General features: G+C 39.7%; 1 protein-coding gene across 1 annotated transcript in view; it reads right to left on the bottom strand.

Annotated features, from left to right (window-relative positions):
* Positions 1-8,754: 8,754 nt before the first annotated feature.
* Positions 8,755-24,951, bottom strand: part of LOC145355595 (RAD51-associated protein 1-like) — a 40,108-nt gene continuing 23,911 nt past the window's right edge. Inside the window, exons 6-8 of the mRNA XM_080207845.1 lie at positions 14,438-14,587; positions 12,841-12,966; positions 8,755-9,680 (exon numbers count right to left, since the gene is read on the bottom strand). Of these exons, the coding sequence (XP_080063971.1) occupies positions 9,553-9,680; positions 12,841-12,966; positions 14,438-14,587 (404 nt within the window). The 3' untranslated portion in view covers positions 8,755-9,552. The remainder of the gene's footprint in view (positions 9,681-12,840; positions 12,967-14,437; positions 14,588-24,951) is intronic.

Raw genomic sequence — 24,951 nt, 5'->3', positions numbered from 1 at the left:
CACTTGAAATACAGGACAGTTGGTCACCCTGGTGTAATCCCACATTTTACCAAAATACTTTGGCTGGGACTAGATGATTCTCCAGGGTGGTAGTGGAGGGGAATTAGGTAGAGTGCGTCAACTGAGTCACTGTTGTCCCCTTCCTCACAGGCAAGTAAGAGCAACAGCTTGCCCTGCCTACTTTGTTGTATAAGTTCTGGGATTGTAAAGGAAGATGTCCCCAAGGGACATATGTGTCCTAAAAATCGAAGAGCTAAGGATTCCAAAGGCTTTGGGAGATGCACAAACTCAGGAAAAAAGTATAGCTTTTGTATGTCAACATAAAGGTATCACTTGAGCATATTAACAAATGTAATTTTAACCTGCACTTTAAAATAAATATTTCTGGATATGGATGCATTTACTCTCAATTATGCTACTGTGCTAAATAATTGGAAGTTCTTTCTTTATGTGTATTAATCGACTTCCTGTAGCACACTGAATCAGCATTAAAGAAAGAGAGGAGAAGGATGAGGGGGGAAAGAGGAGTGGAAAATGAAGGAACAAGGAAAATAGAACGGAAGAGGAGGGGGAGAAGAGGAGAAGTACGAAGAAAGGAGAGAAGTGAATGTGGTGTGATGGGGAGGGGGGGGAGTGAAATAATTTGTTCCTATTAATCCAATAAAAAGCCCTTTGTTATTTGAAAATGTATGTTCTTAACCTTCTTTGTTCCAGTGGAAATAGTCCTAGTGTTTCAAGGCTGCCCTGAACTATAGTTCTTGTACTTGGCATCACGCTGGTGATGCTTTGCTCCTGTTCATTCTCTACTGGGGAATCCAACTTTTAGTCTACAATCTTCTCTAGCTATGGCCTAACCATTGCCTTGAATTTAATGTAACTCTTGCAGCTTTACTTTTCTTCTGTGCCATTAATAATTAAACCAAAATTTGTATGGGGTAAAATTCAATTGTTTGAGGTGATTCATCTTGCCAGTGAGAGCTAACGTGCTCAAATAGACTGTGGGTCAAAAATAATCCTTCGATATTGCAGCCCCAATTCTCTGACACATGTTCCCTCCAATTGCAGTTCCAAATGGGATTGTGGAATCATTCTTTACAGTAATTAGTGATGAACCTAATATTGTAACTGAGCAGCTCTGCGCTGCCACCTTATGGTCAGAGTTTGTATGATACCTCTCTCAGAATTGCTGGTCAAAGTTTTGTAATTTAATGGCGTACATTTGACAGGTGATCCAATCAAAGTAGGATAAGAGATCTTGCTGTTGGCTCTTCAGTGGAAGTGAATATCCCACAAAATTTTCATTATCTTTGACAATTAGTCTCACGAACATACTTCACCCAAAATTTAAAACGTGGATTTCATTTGGAATATTAAAAAGCAAAATTAATTGCTAGGGTTGCAAAATGGTCCTGACAGCTTATTTTATTATTTTTGTTATTTGTCATTCTTTTGACTCCAGAAATTAACATGGAAACCAAAGTGAAAATCAACGGGTCTTTGATGTGGGACGTCCCTGCTTCCAATCACTGGTGCTGACAGGTCAGGGTCAGGCTGAGGTCACTTCATCGTTAAAAGCAAATGGGGAGGCGGGTGTAGGCATCCACAACCAGCAGTACACCTTGGAGGCTCACCGGAGGGAAAAGCCACAAATTGCAGTGGGGGCTGTCCCACATCAGGTGAAAGGGTGACACTGCCCCTTACACTCTGGCTCTTTTTTGAAGTGGACTGAAAAATGGTTTGTAAATGCTACAGGACTCAGGTCTGGACCTCCAGGTCTGCTGACCCTCAGCATATGCCAACCGTTTGTCTGCAGGTGAGGAAGTTCTGAGCTTGGGTATCTCCTCACACCTTGGCCACAAATCCTCTGAAGTGGTAACATGCTTCAGGTGAATGAGGTTCTATTCCAAATAAAGTCCTGTTGAGGCTGATAGCACGGCCAGTATATTTTTTATCCTCTCATCCAACTGCCAATCCTCTTGCCTTATGATGGAATGAGAGCACATCATCAAGGACATGAATGCTCAGCATCAGGAGCACTAATTTTCAGCACCAGAGAAGCAATAGCCTATTGTTTTGGCACATTTCCCTGGATTCCCTTCCCGAGCACTGATATTGCTACCAATGTGATTGAGAACATTTACATCATTGAACACATTGCTGGTGCTAGATCAGGGGAATAGAACAAAGATGTATCAAGTCATTAATTTGTTGCACACTGCACAATTTAGTAATTTTCAAAGGGCTCCTTCATTAATGCCCCAAAGGAGCAAAGGAGGCAGGTGAACAAGGCCAGCATGATGACCAGGCAGCCAAGTCCCTGTATGGTCATATACAACCATGAAAGTCAACCTGGTACATATTGTTCTGGAGCATGATTCAGGACTCATTGCATGTTTCTACACATACCCAGCACAGTGCCACAAATGTAGTAGTGGCCTCATTCTACTGAATCATCATGACAGTACAGTTGGATACAATGCCAATGCCTGAAAGTATTCACAAAGCATCAGGAACCAAAGAAACATAGGAAGGCAGATTTTATAGTCATAGTATAACTGACAACTGCCCTCCCACTGTTCAAACAACCATTCTCCTACCCATCTGTTTCAGGGCCTAGCAGGTGGAGGTTGGGAATTACTCCTAAACTGAAGAAGAAAACAAGCTCTCCACTTGCATGTAATCTTAGTCTGAGCAAACATTCTTTAATTTATTTTATCTTTCATTCATGGAATGAGGGCAGCACCTGCTGGGTCAGAATTCATTGCTCATCTCTAATTGCCTTTGATCTGTGTGGTTTGCTGGGCCATTTCACATGACATTTAAGAGTCAACCGCATTGCTGCGAATCTGGAGTCACATACAGGCCAGACCAGATGAAGATGACAAATTTCTTTCTCTAACGGATGTGAGTGAACCAGATAGATTTTTATGACAATTGACTATGGTTTAATGATCATCATTAGATTTTTAATTCCAGGTTTTTATGAAATTCAAATTTTACCATCTACCGTGGCAGGATTTGTACCTTGTCTCACAGTGTATTACCCTGGGTCTGAGGATACTACATCATCGCCTCCCTATGCAAATAGGTGCGTTAACCTAGAAGATAGTGTTGTCAAGTTGTTTGGTGTCTCACTAAGAGTCTGGAGGCTTGGGTGGTTAAACTGTCAATTGTTAACACACAACCACGTAGATCTCCAAAATATAGCCTTCACCAAATCCATTCCTTGCTTGCTTCAAAAACCATATTCAAAATTCAACTAAATCCAATTCATAAGAGGGACAAACAAGATCCAAACTGGCGAGATAAAGCTTTGCACCCCGTCTTGGGCTTAATCTGACACTTGATCTGAGCCAAAAGGAAGTGGAACATGGTCCACTGTCATGTGTTCCTTTACATCACACTGTGGGTGGTACCGTTCTGCAGTGCCATATTAAATATTGCTATGCTGAACATCCTTACACGACACATACCTGTAAAAGTGAGAGAAAGGATTTGCATTTATATTGCACTTTTCACACCCACCAACCTCTTAAAGCACATATAGTCAATTAAATACTTTTGAAGCACAATCACGTGTAATTTAGGAAACACAGCAACCAAGTTTTGCACTACCAACTGCCACAAACGCCAATGGGATAATGACCAGGTAATTGGTCTTTGTGATGCTTAATGAGGGAGAAATATTGACCCAGACACCTGGATTAACTCCCTTGCACTACTTCAAAGTAAGATCCACTCAAGCAGACAGATGATGCTTTGGTTTAATGTCTCATCTGAAACTCAGCACATCTGCTTTTCAGTCTGGGAATCAGTACATTCCAGTGCTATCAGCTTTCTGAGGAAATAAATTTATTCTTCACATTGTGGATTATTAAGCATTGTAGACATGAGTAAATTTACCTGGAATGCGCACGATTTCAAATGCTGACCATATTTGGAACTTGTATTAGCAGTGTGTTTTTGACACTCAAAACTCGTGATATTCTCATCAGTTATGCAACATCTTGATGCTGTTTGAAGTAGCTTTGCCTATTGACGTCAGTGTTTACAACTGATGAGGAGGTTACCAGTGAGCTTCTATTGCATCTTTTCATAGACAGCTGAGTCTTCCTGCACATAAACACTTTATTAATCATGCCACTGTCTGTAGAGCCAACGATACAAGTGCTTAACATAACAAACAGTACACATTTATTTATTACTCTACATTGTGAAAGAAAATGTCCTAGGATAAATTTGGGGGAATTTCTTTTCCCTACTGTTTTTGCATCAGAATTTCATCATAGCCTTAATAAAATCACCTACCTTGCAAGGACATTTTATTTCAACCTTTGGGATTACATTAAACTTATGCCCTCTAGTTAATGTCTTTCTGATCAGTGGTAACATTACCACTATTTACATGAACATAATCCTTCATAATCTCAGACCTTGATTGGGTCAAGCCTCTCAACTTGGCAAAATACTCCAACTTTTTATCTTGTGTCATGGAGGTAAATATTTTTACAATGATAAGAGGTGAAGTTGAAGCCATTCAGTAAGCCACCTGCCTCAACTTAGATATAAGAGCAAGCTTAGGCTATTTGGCCTTACAGGCCTGCCTGCCATTAAACCTGTTCATGGCTGATTTTCTACCTAAACTTTCCTCACTATATTGGATCACTCCATCAACCTCAGCCTTGAATGTCATTAACAACTGATAATCCACAGCTCTCCGAGGCAGAGAATTTAAACAGTTCACAACCTTTTGAGTGACAGAATTGCTCCTCATCTCAACCTTAAATGGCTGATCCTTTATTCTGAGATGGTGATCCCCTAAGGGTAAGTTGTCAGGAAGGGTTTGATGTACACAGAAGAGATGATGTCGGGGGGTGAGCAGGGTCAATAGCACATTTTATCTTCAATGGTTCTTGATTTTCAAAAGGCGTTTGATAAGGTGCCTCACAAGAGGTTATTACAGAAGGTCAGGGGGCATGGAGTTGGGGGTAGGGTGTTAGGGTGGATAGAGGATTGGCTGTCAAATAGGACGCAGAGAGTGGGGGTCAATGGGTGCTATTCGGATTGGCGGTTGGTGACTAGTGGAGTGCCCCAGGGGTCGGTGCTGGGGCCTCAGCTATTTACCATTTATATAGATGATCTGGAGGAGGGAACCGAGTGTATGGTGTCGAAATTTGCTGATAACACCAAGATTGGTGGAACGGCAAATTGTGCGGAGGGTGTGGAGAGTCTGCAGAAGGATCTAGATAGGCTGGGCGAATGGGCCAGGAACTGGCAAATGGAATTTAATGTTGGCAAATGTGAGGTTGTTCACTTTGGAAGGAATAATGGTAGGAAGGACTATTACTTACGTGGCGAAAAACTGCAGCACGCGACGGTGCAGAGGGACCTCAGGGTCCTTGTGCATGTCGCAAAAACCCAGCCTGCAGGTGCAGCAGGTGGTCAGGAAGGCTAATGGGATGCTGGCCTTCATAGCGAGGGGGATTGAATATAAAAGTAGGGAGGTCTTGCTGCAGCTGTATAGGGCACTGGTGAGGCCGCAGCTGGAGTACCGTGTGCAGTTTTGGTCGCCGCACTTACGCAAGGATATTTTGGTCTTGGAGGGAGTGCAGAGGAGGTTTACTAGGCTGATACCGGAGTTGAGGGGGTTGAACTATGAGGAGAAGCTGAATAAACTAGGCTTGTGTTAGAGTTTAGAAGAATGAGGGGAGATCTCATTGAGACATATAAGTTGATGAATGGGATGTATAGGATAGAGGTGGAGAGGCTCTTCCCACTCAGAAAGGACAGTAGGACTAGAGGGCACAGCCTCAGGATAAAGGGGGGGTGGGGGGCAGTTTAGAACGGAGTTGAGGAGGAACTTCTTCACTCAAAGGGTGGTGAATCTCTGGAATTCTCTGCCCATTGAAGTGGTGGAGGCTGCCTCGCTAAATATTTTTAAGACGCGGGTTGATAGGTTTTTGATAGGCAAGGGGATTAAGGGTTATGGGGAGAGGGCGGGGATGTGGAACTGAGACACGACAGATCAGCTATGATCTTATTGAATGGCGGGGCAGGCTCGAGGGGCTAGATGGCCTACTCCTATTTCTTATGTTCAAGGGGCCCAGAGCTCACTTGGCTCCACAAAATCAAGTTTTGATCTTTTGGGCCACATTGCTGAGTCAGGTGGACACTTCAACTGTCCAGGCAAAGGGTCACTTATAAATACAGTAAGAAGTCTGACAACACCAGGTTTAAGTCCAACCGATTTATTTGATCGTAAACTCACAAGCTTTCAAGGTTAACCTCTACGTCAGGTGAATGGAGAGTTCTGGCCTCAGACAGAGTATATAAAGCACAGACAGTTTACAGATTACGGATTAGAATGCAAATCTTTACACCTAACCTGCTATTCAAGTCCTAAAGTGGCCAACAATGTGAGTGGAAGGAGCACTGATCACAGGTTAAAGAGATGTGTATTGTCTCCAGACAGTACAGTAAGTGAGATTTTGCAAACCCAGGCAAGTCACAGGGGTTACAGATAGTGCGACATGAACCCAAGATCCCTGTAGAGGCCATCCTCATGTGTGTGGAACTTGGCTATCAGTCTCTGCTCAGCGAGTCTGCCCTGTCACGTGTCGCCTTAGAGAATGCTTACCCGAAGGTCAGAGGCCGAACGCCCGTGACCACTGAAGTGTTCGCCAACAGGAAGGGAACAGTCTTGCCTGGTGATTGTCGAGTGATGTTCATTCATCCGTTGTCGTAGTGTCTGCATGGTCTCCCCAATGTACCATGCTTTGGGACATCCTTTCTTGCAACGTATCAGGTAGACAACGTTGGCCGAGATGCAAGAGTATGTACGATGTACCTGGTGGATGGTATTCTCACGTGATAATGTCATCCATGTCAATGATCCGGCATGTCTTGCAGAGGTTGCTGTGGCCACGTTGTGTGGTATTGTGGTCACTGTTCTCCTGAAGGCTGGGTAGTTTGCTGCGAACAATGGTCTGTTTGAGGTTGCGTGGTTGTTTGAAGGCAAGAAGTGGGGGTGTGGGGATGGCCCTGGCAAGATGTTCGTCTTCATCAATGATATGTTGAAGACTCCGGAGAAGATGTCGTAGCTTCTCTGCTCCGGGGAAGTACTGGACGATGAAGGGTACTCTGTCCACCGGTGTCCCGTGTTTGTCTTCTGAGGAGGTCGATGCGGTTTTTCACTGTGGCGCATTGGAACTGTCGATCGATGAGTCGAGCACCATATCCTGTTCTTATGAGGGCATCTTTCAGCGTCTGGAGGTGTCTGTCACGATCCTCCTCATCTGAGCAAATCCTGTGTACACGGAGGGCTTGTCCATAGGGGATAGCTTCTTTAACATGTTTAGGGTGGAAGCTGGAGAAGTGGAGCATTGTGAGGTTGTCTGTGGGCTTGCGGTACAGTGATGTGCTGAGGTGACCATCCTTGATGGAGATGCATGTGTCCAAGAATGCAACCGATTCTGGAGAATAGTCCATGGTGAGTCTGATGGTGGGGTGGAACTTGTTGATATCATCATAAAGTTGTTTCAGTGATTGTTCACCATGAGGCCAAAGGAAGAAAATGTCATTGATGTATCTAGTGTATAGCATCGGTTGAAGATCCTGTGCGATGAAGAAGTCTTGTTCGAACCTGTGCATGAAGATGTTGGCATATCGAGATGCGAATTTGGTCCCCATGGCTGTTCCGTATGTCTGGATGAAAAACTGGTTGTTGAAGGTGAAGACATTGTGGTCCAGGATAAAGCGGATGAGTTTTAAAATTGCATCTGGAAACTGGCACTTGCCTGGGTTTGCAAAACCTCACTTACTATACTGTCTGGAGACAATACACATCTCTTTAACCTGTGATCAGTGCTTCTTCCACTCACACTGTTGGCCACTTTAGGACTTGAATAGCAGGTTCGGTGTAAAGATTCGCATTCTAATCAGTAATCTCTAAACTGTCTGTGCTTTATATGCTCTGTCTGAGGCCAGAACTCTCCATTCACCTGACGAAGAGGTTAATCTTGAAAGCTTGTGAGTTTACTATCAAATAAATCGGTTGGACTTAAACCTGGTGTTGTCAGACTTCTGTGTTTACCCCATTTCAACGCCCGCATCACATCATCACTTCTAAATGGCAGTGGAACCATTTTAACGTAAGTTTCAGCTACTTTCCACTGAGCAGAGGAAGTTAAAATCCCTCAAGTTGATTGATAGTCATACGTGGGTGGCACAGTGGTCAGTACTGCTGCCTCACAGTGCCAGAGGTCCGGGTTCAATTCTAGCCTTGAGTGACTGTCCATGTGTAGTTTGCACATTCTCTCCATATCTATGTGGATTTCCTCTGGGTGCTCCGGATTCCTCCCACAGTCCAAAGATGTGCAAGTTAGATTGATTAGCAGGGTAAATATGTGAGGTCACATGGATAGGGTCTGGGTAAGTTGCTCTTTCAGAGTCGGTGCAGACTCGACAGGCCAAATGGATAATTTGAATAATGATCAAAAAAGTTAATTGTATTTATTTAATTAAAACAAATTACCTGGTCATTCATCTTATTTGCCCTTGTGAGCCCTTGCCATTTGCAAATTGGCTGTTTTGTTTGCCAAAGTAACAGTGACTACACTTTAAAAGTAACCCTTTAGTTGCAAACCGCTTTTAGACATGTCTCATATGCAATAAATGTTAATGTAAATTCAGACGATTTTGCATCATTATAAAATAAACATTCTACATCCTTATTTGTTACAAATGAGTGTTTTATTTTAAAATTTACAAAAATAGTCATTTTAGTTCCAAACTTGAAACTGTCTTAAGTGCATATCAAGTCCGGGCGAGATGGTTAAATAGGACTTGCCTGAGCACAATTTACTTGCATGAACAGATTTCCAATGTTATTAAATCAATCTTGCTTAAGAAGAACAATTTTACATTATAGAACAATTAAGTATCAATAGTATTTCAGTCTCTAAACATTAAAATTCCTTAAAAACAAAAGGTACAATCACATACATCATATTGACAAGCAATGCAATTCATGACTGTGTATCTTTCAGACTATGGCAAAGTACCAAACTATCACAGATTTATTGTCCCTATATAGTGATAGTGTTTATGATTTAATGCATAGCCCTCAATCACAAAGCAAAAGCCTTTACCCCATTCACCCAAAATGGATTTTAACCCAGATTATACAAGTTAAAGCACAGCGTCCTGTGTTCTGCAGCACTCATGCATCAAACCTTGCCTGAAAACAACCTCAATTTAGGCGGTGAACTTATAAACACTCTCAAACTGTCTATGTTAAATACTGCCTGAAAGACACATGGAAAGATTTCTTCCTGCCTGTTTGGGAGTAACATGTTGACACGATGTACAACATTTCCTCCAATGATTGCTTCGAACAAAGCTGTAAACAAGTTCAAAAAGAAATATACCTCCCAAAACAGATGCATAGCATGATCTGACAAATCACTCTTATGAAATGCACTAGAAAGTAGATGTCAATAATACAGCAACAGTGATTAAGTTTCATCTTTCTTAAAAACAACTTAACCATATTCAATCATTGTCAGTACTGGGGTGTAAAGGTTTCACTCTGGCTAATCGAGACAGGCCCAGTCGAAGACCTTGGCATGGACTTCTTACAGAAGTTCGTTCCTGTGAGTTATTGCTATTTTCTTTAGAGGCTGTAACAGAAGATCAAAACTTATGTATTTTTACATTTTAAAAATGAGAATGGTTGAAACCAAATCATTTTAATCTGATAAAAAGTAATTCAATTCTTATGCTTTCAAATTTTAAACAGGAATGTAACAAAATACTACTGAATATAGTTTGTGACCCAGTTTCAGTGATTTCCACATTTGTTCAGTCCAGTAGATTTTTACATAGTGTGATGAAATGAGAGCATTCTTGTGAATTCTTATAATGGTAAGCAGCAACAATTCAAGTGACACTTAGATAAGTTTAAACTGTTCAAATCAGTCCATTACAACCTTCAGAGAGATAGGTAAAGATCAGTTAGCTCCTGTAGTTAGAAAGATTAGTTAGCTCCTGTAGTTAGAAAGATTACAGAAAAAGATTACAGCATATGTTCAAATTAACTCTTAGGGTAGGATTTTCTGGCCACGCTGCCCCCAAGGTTGGAAAATCCTGCCTGTGGTTAATGGACCTTTGCATGGTCCTGTCCCGCTAGCTACAATTCCCATAGAGAGTGGGACTGAAAAATTCCACTCTAAAGTAATATACCACAGAGAATGAATTCTCTTCTTTCAAGAAGAGTTGCTTAGTATATCTTTCTCAATTAGACAAGCGCTGTATTTGTTATTTATTTTCTCATGCACCCATCAATATAAAAATATACCTAGATATGTTAATCTTTCTCATTTTAAATTTCTATACCCACTATTAGAACCTGAATAGGTAACACGCCCTGTAAAGGTGTTGTAAAATTTCCATTATATATATCCTTGCTCCTCAGAATATGTTGTGGAAAAACTCCTGTGCTACAATCAGATTTAAAGATCTGTGTCACTGTCACGTTTTGTTATGCAACTATAAATAATATCAATTCAAAAGTATGCACAATGTATTAATTGAAAACAATGATCGAATTACCTATGTTATTCTGGTCCAATTCCCTCCTACTTGTACCCAGGGAACATATTTAATCCTATTTGCCTGGAGAAAATGGCGATACCTTGGCTCAGAAAATGGCTCAGATACCTGAGCATCTGTGTTGGAGGGAAAGAATGTCTGTAGATGTGGTGCCAATCAACTGCTCAGTATCTAAGGAGTCATGAATAGTGCTGATCATTCTGCAATCATTGGCAAACATCCACACTTCTGACCTTATGATGGAGGGAAGGTCATTGATGAAGCAGCTGAAGGGTGTTGGGCCTAGGACACTACCTGAGGCTGTCCTGCAGAGATGACCTGGAGCTCAGATGATTGACCCTCCACAAGCACAACCAAATTCCTACGTACAAGCAAAGACTCCAACCAGCAGAGTGTTTCCCCTGATACCCATTGATTCTAGTTTTGCTTGGATGACAGGATATGTTTATTTCGCTATCTCACTGGACATCACCTTCAGTTTCAAAAGGTGCAATTCTATGAGGGTGCTGGAACAGAATCCTGGGGTTCTAAGTGCACAAACTGTTAAAGGTGGCAGAGAGGTTAAAAACATTATTAAAAACACTTACAGGATCTTCAACTTTTTAAGTAGAGGCATGGAGTACAAAGCAAGAAAGTTATCATGAACATTTATAAAACACAGGTCCAATTCTAGGCAATGTGTTTTCAAAAGGATGTTTATGTTTATTTATTAATTAAACATAGAACAGTACAGGCCCTTCAGCCCTCGATGTTGTGCCGAGCTTTCTCTGAAACCAAGATCAAGTTATCCCACTCCCTATCATCCTGGTGTGCTCCATGTGCCTCTCCAATAACCACATGAAAGATCCTAAAGTGTCCGACTCCACTATTGCAGCAGGCAGTCCATTCCACATCCAACCATTCTGAGTAAAGAACCCTTCTCGGACATCCCTCCTATATCTCCCACCACAAACCTTCTAGTTATGCCCCCTAGTAACAGCTACATCCACCCGAAAAAATAGTCTCTGAACGTCCACTCTACCTATCCCCCTCATCATCTTATAAACCTCTATTAAGTCGCCTCTCATCCTCCTCCGCTCCAAAGAAAAAAACTCTAGCTCCCTCAACCTTTCCTCATAAGACCTACCCTCCAAACCAGGCAGCATCCTGGTAGATCTCCAATGCTTCCACATCCTTCTTATAGTGAGGTGACCAGAACTGCACACAATATTCCAAATGTGGTCTCACCAAGGTATTAACACTGCAATGAAATTATTGTGAAAATCCCCTAGTTGCCACACTCTGGGGTCTGTTCGGGTTCACTGAGGGAGAATTTAGCATGGCCAAAACACCTAACCAGCATGTCTTTCAGATTCTGGGAGGAAACCACAGTACCCAGAGGAAACCCATGCAGACACAGGGAGAAAGTGCAGACTCCGCACAGTTACCCGGGTCCCTGGTCCTGAGAGGCAGCATTGCTAACCACTGTGCCACCGTGCTGAGAAGATGCAGCAAAGATCTACAAGAATGATTCCATGGATGAAAAACTTAAGGAAAGATTAGAGATATTTGGGATTGTTTCCCTTAGAGAAGAAAAGGTTTGAAGGAGATTTGATAGACATGTTCAAAATCATGATGCATCTGGACAGAATAGATGGGGAGAAACTGTTCCCATTAGCAAAGGGTTGAGAACCAGAATACTTGGACATTACTTCAAGCTGATTGGTTAAACACAAACAATGGCAACATGAGAAAAAACAATTTTAAGCAGTATGCAGTTCAAATTTGGAATGTACTCCCTAAAAATGTGGTGGAGGCAGATTACATTGTGACTTTCAACAGGGAATTAGTCAAACATCTGAAAAGAGAAAATCTGCAGGGCTACAGGGAAAGGGTGAGGACTGGCACTAGCTTCATTGACCTTGCAGAGCCTGCATGGAAATGTCAGACTAAATAGCCTCCTTCTACCTTGTAAACATATGATTCTGATAGAAATGAAGTTACTTTCATTTTTTAATCATCACATTAGAGATTAATTTATGCAATCATTTTAATTTCAACTATTCAGCACTTTTGCCCAATTGGGAGAGCATTTTCTCATCTTAAAATTCTTCACTTAAGGCAACCACATTTGTTAAATGTTTGATTCAAAATTATAATGAAATAGATTCAATATTGATTTTCAGTCTACATATATTTTGAGATGTAATCAGAAACTAAATTTGTATTTATTACAGAACACATATATACCTGGTGGAGTCCACCTTGGCCTTTTCATTTCTGTGGATGGACTCGATACTTGTAATGATTTAGAAGCTGGTGGGGAAGCTGGCATCGTCTCCAATAACAATGGCTTGCTTTTTATAGGAACTACAACTATAGGGGACAAAGAAAATTAAAGTATTATATAAATTACGTTTGCATAATTTCACTGTTGTCCTTTGTTGCTTTCCTCTGCAACTTTGCAATCAGAAGTGCCCAAAAGCAATGCTGAATAGTTATCACTGTCCTGCACTGTGTAGTAGTGCCTGGTCCATTCAGAACATGCCCACAATGATGATAAAAGTTGGCAACTCTGTGTAAAAGAGCAGCAAAACTGAACCACTTTGTGGAAACACATTGGAGCTTCAACGGGGGAAGACAGGGATGTGGAATTCGGAGCACAAATATTAAAAATCGCAGCTCAGGTTTCTCTTCTTTACTATTATATGTTTCCCAAGACATTACACAAGGATTTATTTCCAAGTCTTTTCTGATGCTCCTCTTAAATAAACCACTAGAGGGTCCAGTAGCAACAAAGATTGACTTGCTGTTTAATGATATTTCCTCTTATTTGTGAAGCATTTTGCTTCTCATTGGGGTTTTGAACTGAAGTTGGGTATTATTTATTTTGAGGATGGGTATTATTTATTTTTCTTCACCTAGAGGGTGGTGAATGTGTGGAATTCACTACCACAGAATGTAGTTGATTTTGTCTGATTTTAAGAAGAAATTAGGCGTAGCTCCTGGAGCTAAAGGGATCCAGGGGTATGGGGAAGGGGGAGGGAGGGTGAGAAAAAGAGATGGGGAGAATCAGGATATTGAATTTGATGATCAGCATGGTCAAAATGAATGGCAAAACAGGCTTGAAGGACCAAATGACCTACTCCTGCTTCTAGTATCTATGCTACTTCTCATTACAAATACAGTGTTGATGCAATGGACTAATAGAATACTGGCTCTTCTGTCCATATATAGTACTTGTTCATCGTATCCAGCATGCTCTGGAATTAGGGTAAATTTAGGGTTTCCCAGCTGTACTTCTACAGTATCAATTGGTAGGATGATGTTTTTAGGAGTTATTAACTTCTAAACAATTGATTTTATAATGAGGTATTTAGGCATTTGACGGAATATGGGCGTTGCTGGCAAGGCTAGCATTTCTTGCCCATCCCTAAATGCCCGAGAACATGGTGGTGAGCCAGCATTTGGTGATTTAAAAAAAACTGAATTTTACATAACCCTGAAATGTAATTAAATTGTTTCAGTTAGAAGTGCACAAATTCTTAATTGTTTAAATGGGAAAAAGTAATAAATAACACAGCCTATTAATTGTTTTAAGCTGCTTGCAAAATACATTTCTGCTATGTGCAAGAGTGCTATAAATAAGTGGAATTCTCCAGATATCCTCAAACGGAATGTTGCACTTCATTATAGAAGTCTGTTAATTATTGCTGATGTACAAATATTCCATAATCATGTCATGTCACAGTTAACTGCACTATGGCATCCACAATGACCTTGCTCTATAATTTATAGCACGAGTTTTGTTAAACATTATTTATTTGCAACAGTCAGTGGAACCTACCTGTGGCACTGTTGTTGGGTTTGGGGGATTTATTCTCCTTCTTCATTTGTGTTTTGATTTTATCCTTTTTCTTGTTTTTGTTTGACATATTTTTAAAAGAAAATTCCTCATCTTCATCTGTAATACTTTCACTGCTTTCTGATTCTTCAGCTGCAACAGGAACAATGTAAGATGAAGCCCAGATATAAATAAAACATTAACCTCAACAGCAGAGCAAACTGCCAATACTTGATTTTTCCAGTTTTATTCTCAACCTTTCTTTTTAAAAAAAACAGACTATAAAAATAAAAAATATCAGCCTAGAAAGAGGACATTTGGTATATTGTGCATATTCCAGCTCCTTATTGGCACTCTGTTCTAACCCCAGTTCCCAGCATTTTCACCATGTGCTTTACTTACTTCTTCAAATGGTTACCTGAATTCCTCTTATAATTGGCACATCACTATTCAAGCTGAGGCGACTTCATCATCTAATATCCCATTGTGCAAAAATGTTTCTAATTCCGTTTGCCTAGCATTAAATCTTAAACTTTAAAGATATGTACAATTCCACACTTAATTCTCCCTCTGTTCCCACACACTGCTGAATATATATCCTGAATGGTAAAACTCACATGATCTTTTCCTCACAAATTACACCCACCAAAGTTGAAATGTATTTGCCACATTTCTGCTCACACTTTATTCACTCAATGTTTTCCTGCATTCTTCCTTGGTTTGTCATGGCCCCAATTTGATATTTTCAACAAATATCATTATCCTCCTAAACTCATGTCCAAACCATTTATGTACATGGGGAGCAGATGTCCCAACAGTAACCTGAAGAGGTTACTTCGGAACAAGAGCACTGAAAGTGAGGTTTGAATGAATTTTGTCAATGTCAAATACTATGGTTTAAGAATTTTCTCATAGGGTGCCACAACACAACTGGAGTGTTAAGGGTACAATAATCTAAATAAAACATAGCAGGAAAAATACACCATGCCAAACTGTCTTGAAGTGCTCTAAAATTCAACTTATTCTTGTATCTATTTCTTGTTTGAGTATTTTCAGACCACAAACCCTATGCTATAAAATTTGTAGCTGTTATGTTACCCACAAACCTTTTTGAAATAGATTATTAGTTTAAAACAAAGGTTCAAGGGGGATCTAATAGATCTTTCTAAAAATATGGAAGGATAGGAGAAAGACAAGAGTGGAGTCATTTGTGAGGAATGACGGACATGACATCATTGTAACAAAAAAAAAAATTACTTTTGATTACTATTAAAAATTGAATGCTTTACCACAGTGCCTATTGAATTAGAGACTGCAACAATTTGATAGACAAATTGGGCATATACATGAAATAAAAGGATATGGAGAAAAAGCATGAAAAAAATACTGGAGCAGTTGTCTCCAGTTGAAATGCTTGCACTGGCATATGCACAGATTTCTGAGGCTCTTCTGAATTAAGAAACCATTTTGAGAATCCAAAAATGAACACTCTTCAGTGGTTGAAAACCAGTTCATTAAATGATGCAGCATAGAAGGAGACACTTGTCTTACTAGGCCTGTCCCCTCTCTCTGAAAGAACTAACCTATTGGTTCAACTTCTCTGCTCTTTCCTCCATAGCATTGCAGATTTTTTTCACTTCCAAATGTGAATCCAATTTTCTTTTGAGAGTTATCATTGAATCTGCTTCCAACATCCTTTCAGGGAGTGCAAGAACATTTTAGCCATGCAGCCCACCCACGATCAAAAATCCAGTTTGCCTTTGACCCTCTTTGCATTCATGACAGCATCTGATGTGTCACTCAAAACCATCTGTTTGGGTGGTCCTCTACCAGGCAATAGTGAGGAGGCAATTGAAAAACATAGGTGCAGCATAAAGTACTGAAACAGCTTTTTAAAATACCTAGAATATACATTTTGAGGCCAAAAAATTCATAACAGAATTTCACGCGGGTCCTACAGAAAAATATAAATTCAGAAGTAACATATTAATTGCCCCAATGTAGTAGATATACAAAAAAGTTATACTTCAAAATTTTTGTTGGCATTGAAAATAAAATGTTATTTCAACCAATTTGATATGTCTCCAGAGAAAACATAAATTGTAAAACAAAAATGAATAAATATTTCAGTAGATGCCAGTAACGCTAAAATTCGTCCAGAAAAACAATAACATGGTTCTTAGCTATTTATATTCTATCCTCCAACTTAATACACTTCTTGTAATTCAGGTCAGAAACTCCAAAGTGTTTTATGAAGTCCGCCTGGATCATAAGTTTTGCACTGTGAATTTGACTAGGGTGAGCAAGAGATATTTCACTTCAGGTATGATTCAAATGACCAACTAAGGAGCTTTTATCAAACAAAGTTTATTCACGTGTATAGAAAGAAAATTAGCAATAATATTACCAATTACAAATAAAAGAACAATGATATTGTATAACCCTTAATGAATATAGGAAATGTCCCAATCAAACCAATCCCATAAACAAAATCTTTTCCACAGGCTTAACACAACAAAGACTAATGCTCACAAGATATTGGAACTTAGTCTTTTGGTTGGACGCTGCAGCTCTCTTGAGGCACAGACAACCTTGGAGTCAGAACAGCTTTCCAAAACATCAGGGAGAGAGTCTCTAATGAAGCCAGCCACCAACGGCAGATTTTCTACTCTAGGAAGGCCAGGAACCTTGCTTCCAGCTAACAGCAGAATTTCCAAAACCAGGGAGAGAGAAAGAAACACTGCTTTTCAGCTTGATGTCCACCTCCTTTTAAACTAAAACTGAAAATAAATCCTTAGTTTTTTTTTGAGGAGGAACCACCTGATTTTGACTTGTCAATCAATTTTCCCCTTCACAATGGAGGGTCATAAAAGATTCCAGAGTACAAATAAACAAAATTCCATTTGAACCATTGAAGCAGCAATAAAAGAATTTCTGGTAGACAGCCAGCGCCATAATGAAAAAAATCTGAAGCTGTGATAGCTTCAGCGAACATGATTTAAAAAAAAAATTCTTAAAGAACACTAGTGTCACACACTAGAACAAATAACAATACAGTGCAGGAAACAGGCCCTTCGGCCCTCCAAGCCTGTGCCGCTCACGCTCTAACTAGACTATTCGTTTGTATCCCTTCATTCCCAGTCTGTTCATGTGGCTATCCAGATAAATCTTAAACGATCCCAGCATGTCCGCCTCTACCACCTCGCTTGGCAGTACATTCCAGGCCCCCACCACCCTGTGTAAAATATGTCCCCCTGACATCTGTGTTAAACCTTGTCCCCCCCTCACCTTGAACCTGTGACCCCTTATGTTTGTCACCTCTGACCTGGGAAAAAGTTTCCCACTGTTCACCCTGTCTACGCCCTTCATAATTTTATACATCTCTATTAGGTCGCCCCTCATCCTCCGTCTTTCCAGGGAGAACAACCCCAGTTTAGCCAATCTCTCCTCATAGCTAAGACCTTCCAAACCAGGCAACATCCTGGTAAACTTTTCTGTACTCTCTCCAAAGCCTCCACATCCTTCTTATAGTGTGGCGACCAGAACTGGACGCAGTATTCCAAATGTGGTCTAACTAATGTTCTATGTAGCTGCAACATCATACGCCAACTTTTATACTCTATGCCCTGTCCAATAAAGGCAAGCATGCCATATGTCTTCTTCACCACCTTCTCCACCTGTGTTGCCACCTTTAAGGATCTGTGGACCTGCACACCCAGGGTCCTGTGTGTCTATACTCCTGATGGTTCTGCCATTTATTGTATAGCTCCCCCCTACATTGGTTCTACCAAAATGCATCACTTCGCATTTACCTGGATTAAATTCCATCTGCCATTTCTCTGCCCAATTTTCCAGCCTATCTATATCCTGCTGTATTCTCTGACAACGTCGATCGTTATCCGCAAGTCCAGCCATCTTTGTGTCATCCACAAACTTACTGCTCACACCAGTTACACCTTCAAAATACATAATGGGCATATGTCACAAGGAAGGGCCCTAATAGCTAACTTAGAAAGTTTGGTATCAAGGCAAGAAGCACAATTGTGCAAAGCTGAGCCCTGCGGAACACCACTAGTCACAGACCTCCAGCCGAAAAAAGACCCTTCCACTGCTACCCTCTGTCTTCTATGCCCTAGCCAGTTCTCAACCCATCTAGCTAGCTCTCCTTTTATCCCGTGAGATTCAGCCTTTTGCACCAACCTGCCATGAGGGACTTTGTCAAACATTTTACTAAAATCCATATTGATGACATCCACGGCCCTTCCCTCGTCAATCGTTTTTGTCACCTCCTCAAAAAACTCAACCAAATTTGTCAGGCAAGACCATGCTGTCTTACAAAACCATGCTGTCTATCGCTAACGAGATTCTATTCTAAATGTTCATACATCCTATTTCTAAGAATCCTCTCCAACAATTTCCCTACCACGGACATCAAGCTCACCGGCCTATAATTACCCAGGTTATCCTTGCTACCCTTCTTAAATAACAGGACCACATTTGCTATCCTCCAATCCTGAGATCTCACCTGTGTCCAGTGAAGAGACAAAGATTTTTGTTAGAGGCCCAGCAATTTCATCTCTTGTCTCCCTGAGCAGTCTAGGATAGATGCCATCAAGCCCTGGGGATTTGTCTGTCTTAACATTCCCTAGAAAGCCTAACACTTCCTCCCTCGTAATTGAAATTTTCTCTAATGGGTCAACACATCCCTCTGAGCCATTCCCAGTCAACACGTCCCTCTCCTTTGTGAATACTGATGCAAAGTATTCATTTAGGATCTTACCTACTTCCTTGGGCTGTAAGCATAATTCCCTTCCTTTGTCCTGAGAGGTCTGATTTTTTCCCTGACAATTTTTTTGTTCCTAATGTATGAATAAAATGTCTTAGGATTCTCCTTAATCCTGTCTGTCCAGGACATTTCATGACACCTTTTTGCCCTTCTAACTCCTCGTTTGAGTTCTTTCCTACTTTCTCTGTATTCCTCCAGTGCTCCATCTGTTTTTAGCTGCTATTTACATCAGCAATAAAATTCAACTTCAGGCAGGGCATAAAAACGTTGGTAGCAGTTCAGCTACCTGCTATTCATACTAATGGAAAGGAGAATTGGGTATACATTTTATCCCCATTTTTTCTTAATCCATCCAGTTATGCTGTCTATTTGGTCAGTGCAGTAATTTTTTGCTTTGATATTTCTGAACTTCAAAACATTCTGTTAATCCTAAAGATCTCTATGATAGTAATATTTTTTAAGCCAAGCAATATGCTGCTTAAACAACGTGAGCCTGTTGTTAGTTTTGGTTCATAAAGCTGCTGACAGAATTTCTTTGGTTAAAGATATTCTCTCTGTTTATACTCATGCTGGTACAGGAGCCATGATTACACATTGAAGAAATCTATGTACTTTAAATTTCTTTATACCAGTCGTGAATACAGACTCTTTAAAAATTTGCTACTATATGGCACCACTATTTTTGATTTCCCGAGCACCTTTACAGGAAATGAAATTTCTCCATATGAAGACGTGCTGATCTGCACATTTGATCTGGTTGTGAGCCAACTTTTTTTTACATTTGTTCTTTAAAATATGGCTCCATCCAGCTTCTGGTAAACTCTATTACCATGTTTACATGGCAAATTAAAATGTCTACTGCCTTTCATATTTAGTCAATTTGTCTCTTTGAAGGATGGTGGCATAATCTAAGAACTTAAGTCCAGAAGTGGAAGATTGATTTTCGCCAATTTAGTATTCTGTAAAGCTATCCTGCAGGTCACCCTCCATGTTTTGAGGGGAAAATTGATCTATTGAAGGTATGCAGGTCAGAACACAAGAAGTTGGCAGCACATACAATGCCAGTCCATTCTCTTGAACTTTGTGTTTGAAATTGTTGCCAGTATTTAAGCAAGGGTTTCATGATTTAATGTAAGGACTATTACAGCTCCAACTTGGTATGTTTCTACTAAGTCAAAATATTCACACACAATATCAGCACCAAAACTTGCCACAGCACTTCTACCTAGTGTTTTTCTAAGCAGTCTCACTTGAACTCTGTGCCTTTTATAAAAGAATTTCTAATGCAGCATTCACTATCATTTGTTGCATTATCAACTTGCATCCACTTAATGCCTTTAATACTTACAGCTTTCAGTCAAACAAAACCTAAGACAAGAGCATGAACAGATTTATCAGATATATGATTGTCAATACAACAAAAACTGCTGGTTATGAGTACTGTTATTACCAGCATCCACTCGTCAAAATCACTAACGCAAGAAAAGTTATATACTTATGCACAAGACTGATATTAATTTAAATTCAATTTTTAAAATAATTGCTTGAGATGAAGGGAGTCCGTGCAAGGGACAGTTTAGGCTTACTTCATTAACTCATTTAGACCATGTATATAACAAGCAGGGGCAGACAGAAGCTCACTCCTTCTCTCCTAAAATAAACTTTGAAAAACACCTTTGCATCTGAATTATGGTTTCTCAGTATCCAACGCCACACTCGCTTGGACTCACTTGGAGACAATAATTCAGTTTCAATTTATGGGTGGTTTGATGTTGTGTGTCCACAACCTGGACTTAAAATGCTCCAAGTTTACTTTTGTGGTGTACCTTTACAACCAGCTTCCATAGGAAACTTTCAGCCCTCAGTCGGGGTGAAGCTAAACTTAGAGCACAGGGTGAATAGATAATCTTCTAACATTACAAATAAGTTACCAGATCAGTCACTTCCATAGATTTTGTTAAAAACTTGAACTACACAAAGTTCCAAGGACGTAGGTTACTTTTTTTTCCAAGAAATTTTTATTTTATCATTGATCAGCTTTCAAGGTCTGCTTTTGAAACTGTAATAATATATTCACCTTCACCATCCCAGTAAATTCCCCAAACAAATGTTTCTGCAATTTACACAGGAAGCTGCTTGTAGAAATATCAAGTCTAGCCAATTGATCTTTAACTACTTCTAAATTTAGTAATCAGTGTTATCTTGGTTCAGTGGAAGCTATGTCACCTTTGCTTTAGAGGTTTGTGTAGATAACTGATTTTCAGAATTGAGCACATAATCTTGGTTCAAACTTCAGTGCCTTGCAGGATGAGTACTGTATCTTTCAGATGAAACATTAAACAGAGGTACGGTCTCCTGTTGTAACTGGATATGAAATGTGCCATAACAATAGTTGAAGAAAAAGAGAGTTCAGGTGTCCTGGCCAATATTCTTCCCTCAACTAACATTATTAAAATAGATGAACTACTCTGTCATTGCACTTGCTGTCTGCAAATACTTGCTGTATTTGCCTATGCAGCTGAATTTCAAAAGTAATTCTTTCTTTGTGAAGCATTTGCTAAGTTATAAACAGCTGGCTAGAACTCAAGTTGGTTATCGGAAAGAAAAACTGGATTGAGACTGATAAGCCTTATGAGATAATGCAGAGATCGGAAGATGTTTGATCAGCTGCATTCAGTTGTTTTCAGTCCTAAGAAAATCTGGAGGTGGGGGTCAAGTTTCCGTTTTGGGTACAAATTATACCACTTATCCAAAAAAATTTAATGGTCAAGCCTCTGCTCAAGCTCATTCACAAATTAAAGATGGTCCATGAAACTGCAATCAGATTGCATTATCAAATATATTTTGCATTGAAAAACATTCTTTGACATACAAATGGCGACCTGGCGCAGTTTGATTACTACAACTGAAAATGGACCTTTTGCAAAACAAAAGCATTTTAATAACTTGCCTGCTTTTGAGCAACCGCTTTAAAATAATTGTTAATAATTAAAATTACTTTAAAAAACTATTTAATATAAACACAAAATACTGCAGATGCTGGAATCTAAACAAAAACAGGAAAATGCTGGAAAGTCTCAGCAGGTCTGACAGCATCTGAGGAGAAAGAAAAGAGCCAACGTTTCAAGTCTAGATGATCCTTCAACAGAGCTGTGAAGAAAGACAGGCAGCACATAACTATTTAGTAGTTTTAAATGGTGCTCATAGTCAATTTCTTATAAATTAACTATTTTCTAATACTAAAAGTTGCCTATTGGCAGCATGGTGGTTACTTCAATCAGGGTATGTACAGAGTTGTAGGCAGGGCTATTCCCAATACAGCATTTTTAAAACTAGCGTAAAAGATTGCACAAACTTGAGCTACGCTGAATGCATATCGCGCTTGAAATTTTGCAATTATTGGCACTGGCTTGGTCAACTTGGGGTGAATTGTTCTGGAAACACAATGGAACTTGAGCCTATGATATACAGAATAGGGCCAATGTAACTATTTAGAGGTCAATAGGAGGGCAATTGAAATTATCACAATGCTTCAGCATTCCTTCATATGCATTATGAAGAATTGCAAAAAGAAACATGTAACAGAACCATGCAGATCATGAATTCCCACAGAATCAGAAATTTCTGGGCTTTAGCAGCACTTTAGAAGTTGAGTATAGAATCTCTATTACAGTATTAGGGAGTGTTGCATTGTTAAAGCAGCCACCCTTTGGATGACATTTTAAACCAAGATCACATCTGTAATTCAAGATCTGATGTAACACTTTCAAAAAGAGCAGAGCTCTCCCACTGATCCAGGCAGCAACAGTTCCCCAATTAAATACAGCTTAACTACATATCGGATTTCTGATGACAAGATCTTGTGTAAATTAGCTCTCACAGTCATCTACATAACTGCACTTTAAATAATTGCATGATTTGTTTGAAAAAAAGACCGATTTGTGAAGAATGCTATATAATTGTTTTCCTTTCTTTCCTCAGCTTTTCTGAGTTTAAGGAACAAAGAACTCACACTTATCTTGTGGTTTTCATACAATTACGTCTCAGAATGGTTTACAACCAATTAAAATACTTTCAAAATATAGTGACTCTTGTGTTCTAACTAAACTTGGCAGCAGCAAGACTCCACAAACAGCAGCAAGATGCACGTCCAGTTGACATGTTTTGGTGATTTGGGTGAGGAATGACGACCAGGTCACTCCGTGAGAAAGCACCCAACTTTTCAAAATAATGTAACGGGATAATTTCCATCCACCTGAACAGGCAGTTGAACATCTGACATTGCATCACTCCATCAATACTGCACTTAAATCTCAGCCTGGATTATTAAACATTAACTTAAATCTTTCAGTTCACGAGGGGGAGTGTGTTGCTACTGAGTCAAGACAACATTCTGCTTTCAGCTGGGTCCTACCCTAGAGATTTTAGCGGTCCACCTGAGCCTAGTGATGGGGAAATGAAAACCAGCAAGCGTTCCTGCTTTTTGTTGCAGCAGAGGTCAATGAAAACAAAGTGTCAATATGTACTGTCCAGACTTGAAATGCTAGCTCAGTTCACTCTCCACAGATGCTGTCAGACCTTCAGAGATTTTCTAGATTTTCTGTTTTTGTGTCGATTATATACTGTCCAGGCTTAAAGAAGAAGAATCTACTCGGGCAAAGAAGAGAAAACACCGGCTTTTATGGAATTGTAGCAAACCAAGATTCAATGCTTTACGGAAAGGAGGCCGAGAGAAAATGCACAATGAAAGAAATACAAACATACAGACAAATTACGAGGTAAACTGAGGCTCCCTTCAATCTGTATCATACACTGACTTTCTCATCATTCCCTTATTTCAATGCATTGGGGATTATGTACGTCACTTATGAATATAGTGGATTAAATGGTAAATCAATGCAATTTTGAGTACTATGAACAAGATCAAAGATGTCAGAGTGGAGACTGAATTGCAATTTGTGTGATAATATGCTACAAAAATGTGAACTAAATTTAATAAGATTTCAGTGCAAATTTATTTTTCCCTTCCATTTCTTTGCACGTTGTTTAAGGAATTACACCATTGAGAATGACACTAATGGGTTAAAATATTGATTTTCCGAAAACAGTATATGTCAGCTGCAATGTACTATCAACAGATCTTATTTATGTTACAATATAACTTGCAGCAAGATGGTGTACAGCAAGGGCTTGTACCTCTAGTACATTTCACTTCAAAAACAGCATGAGCACCTGCACTTTTCATTTTACAGCACAATATTAAGAAGCTTCTAAATGGAGTATTAAGAGTTGGATCACCTTCAGATCCTTAAATGTATTTTGCCTTTGGACTGGAGTTATAATTAAACCAATGAGTGCTTGAAGAAGCATGCCTATGAATTATTGCTTTTGGGTATCAGAGGTAGACATGATACAAACAATACTTGTAATGTTGATGCAAATCTGAAATTGCTTCACATTAAATTCAACAAATGTGGTATAAATATTCATGTCCCACATGAAGAATAGGTCCATTAATCCTTACTGAACAAAAATATTCAATTGTACTCCTAGTCAGTGCATGGATTTAAGCGTATTCCACCTAAATATAGTTGCAACTTGATACTGTACAAGGAAAAAAAAACAGCAGAGTAGTTTCCTTTGAATGAATGAACTAGGATATGGTGGGTGTTCAACATTTCCATGGAAGAAAAAGGAAATATTGCACGTTACAAATCTGTCAGTGACATAA

The sequence above is a fragment of the Carcharhinus amblyrhynchos genome, chromosome 19 (assembly GCF_965287045.1).
Source record: "Carcharhinus amblyrhynchos chromosome 19, sCarAmb.v2.hapA, whole genome shotgun sequence".
NCBI classification, from domain to species: Eukaryota; Metazoa; Chordata; class Chondrichthyes; order Carcharhiniformes; family Carcharhinidae; genus Carcharhinus; species Carcharhinus amblyrhynchos.
Note: the sequence above shows the minus strand (reverse complement) of the source record. Positions and strands in the feature narration are given on the sequence as shown.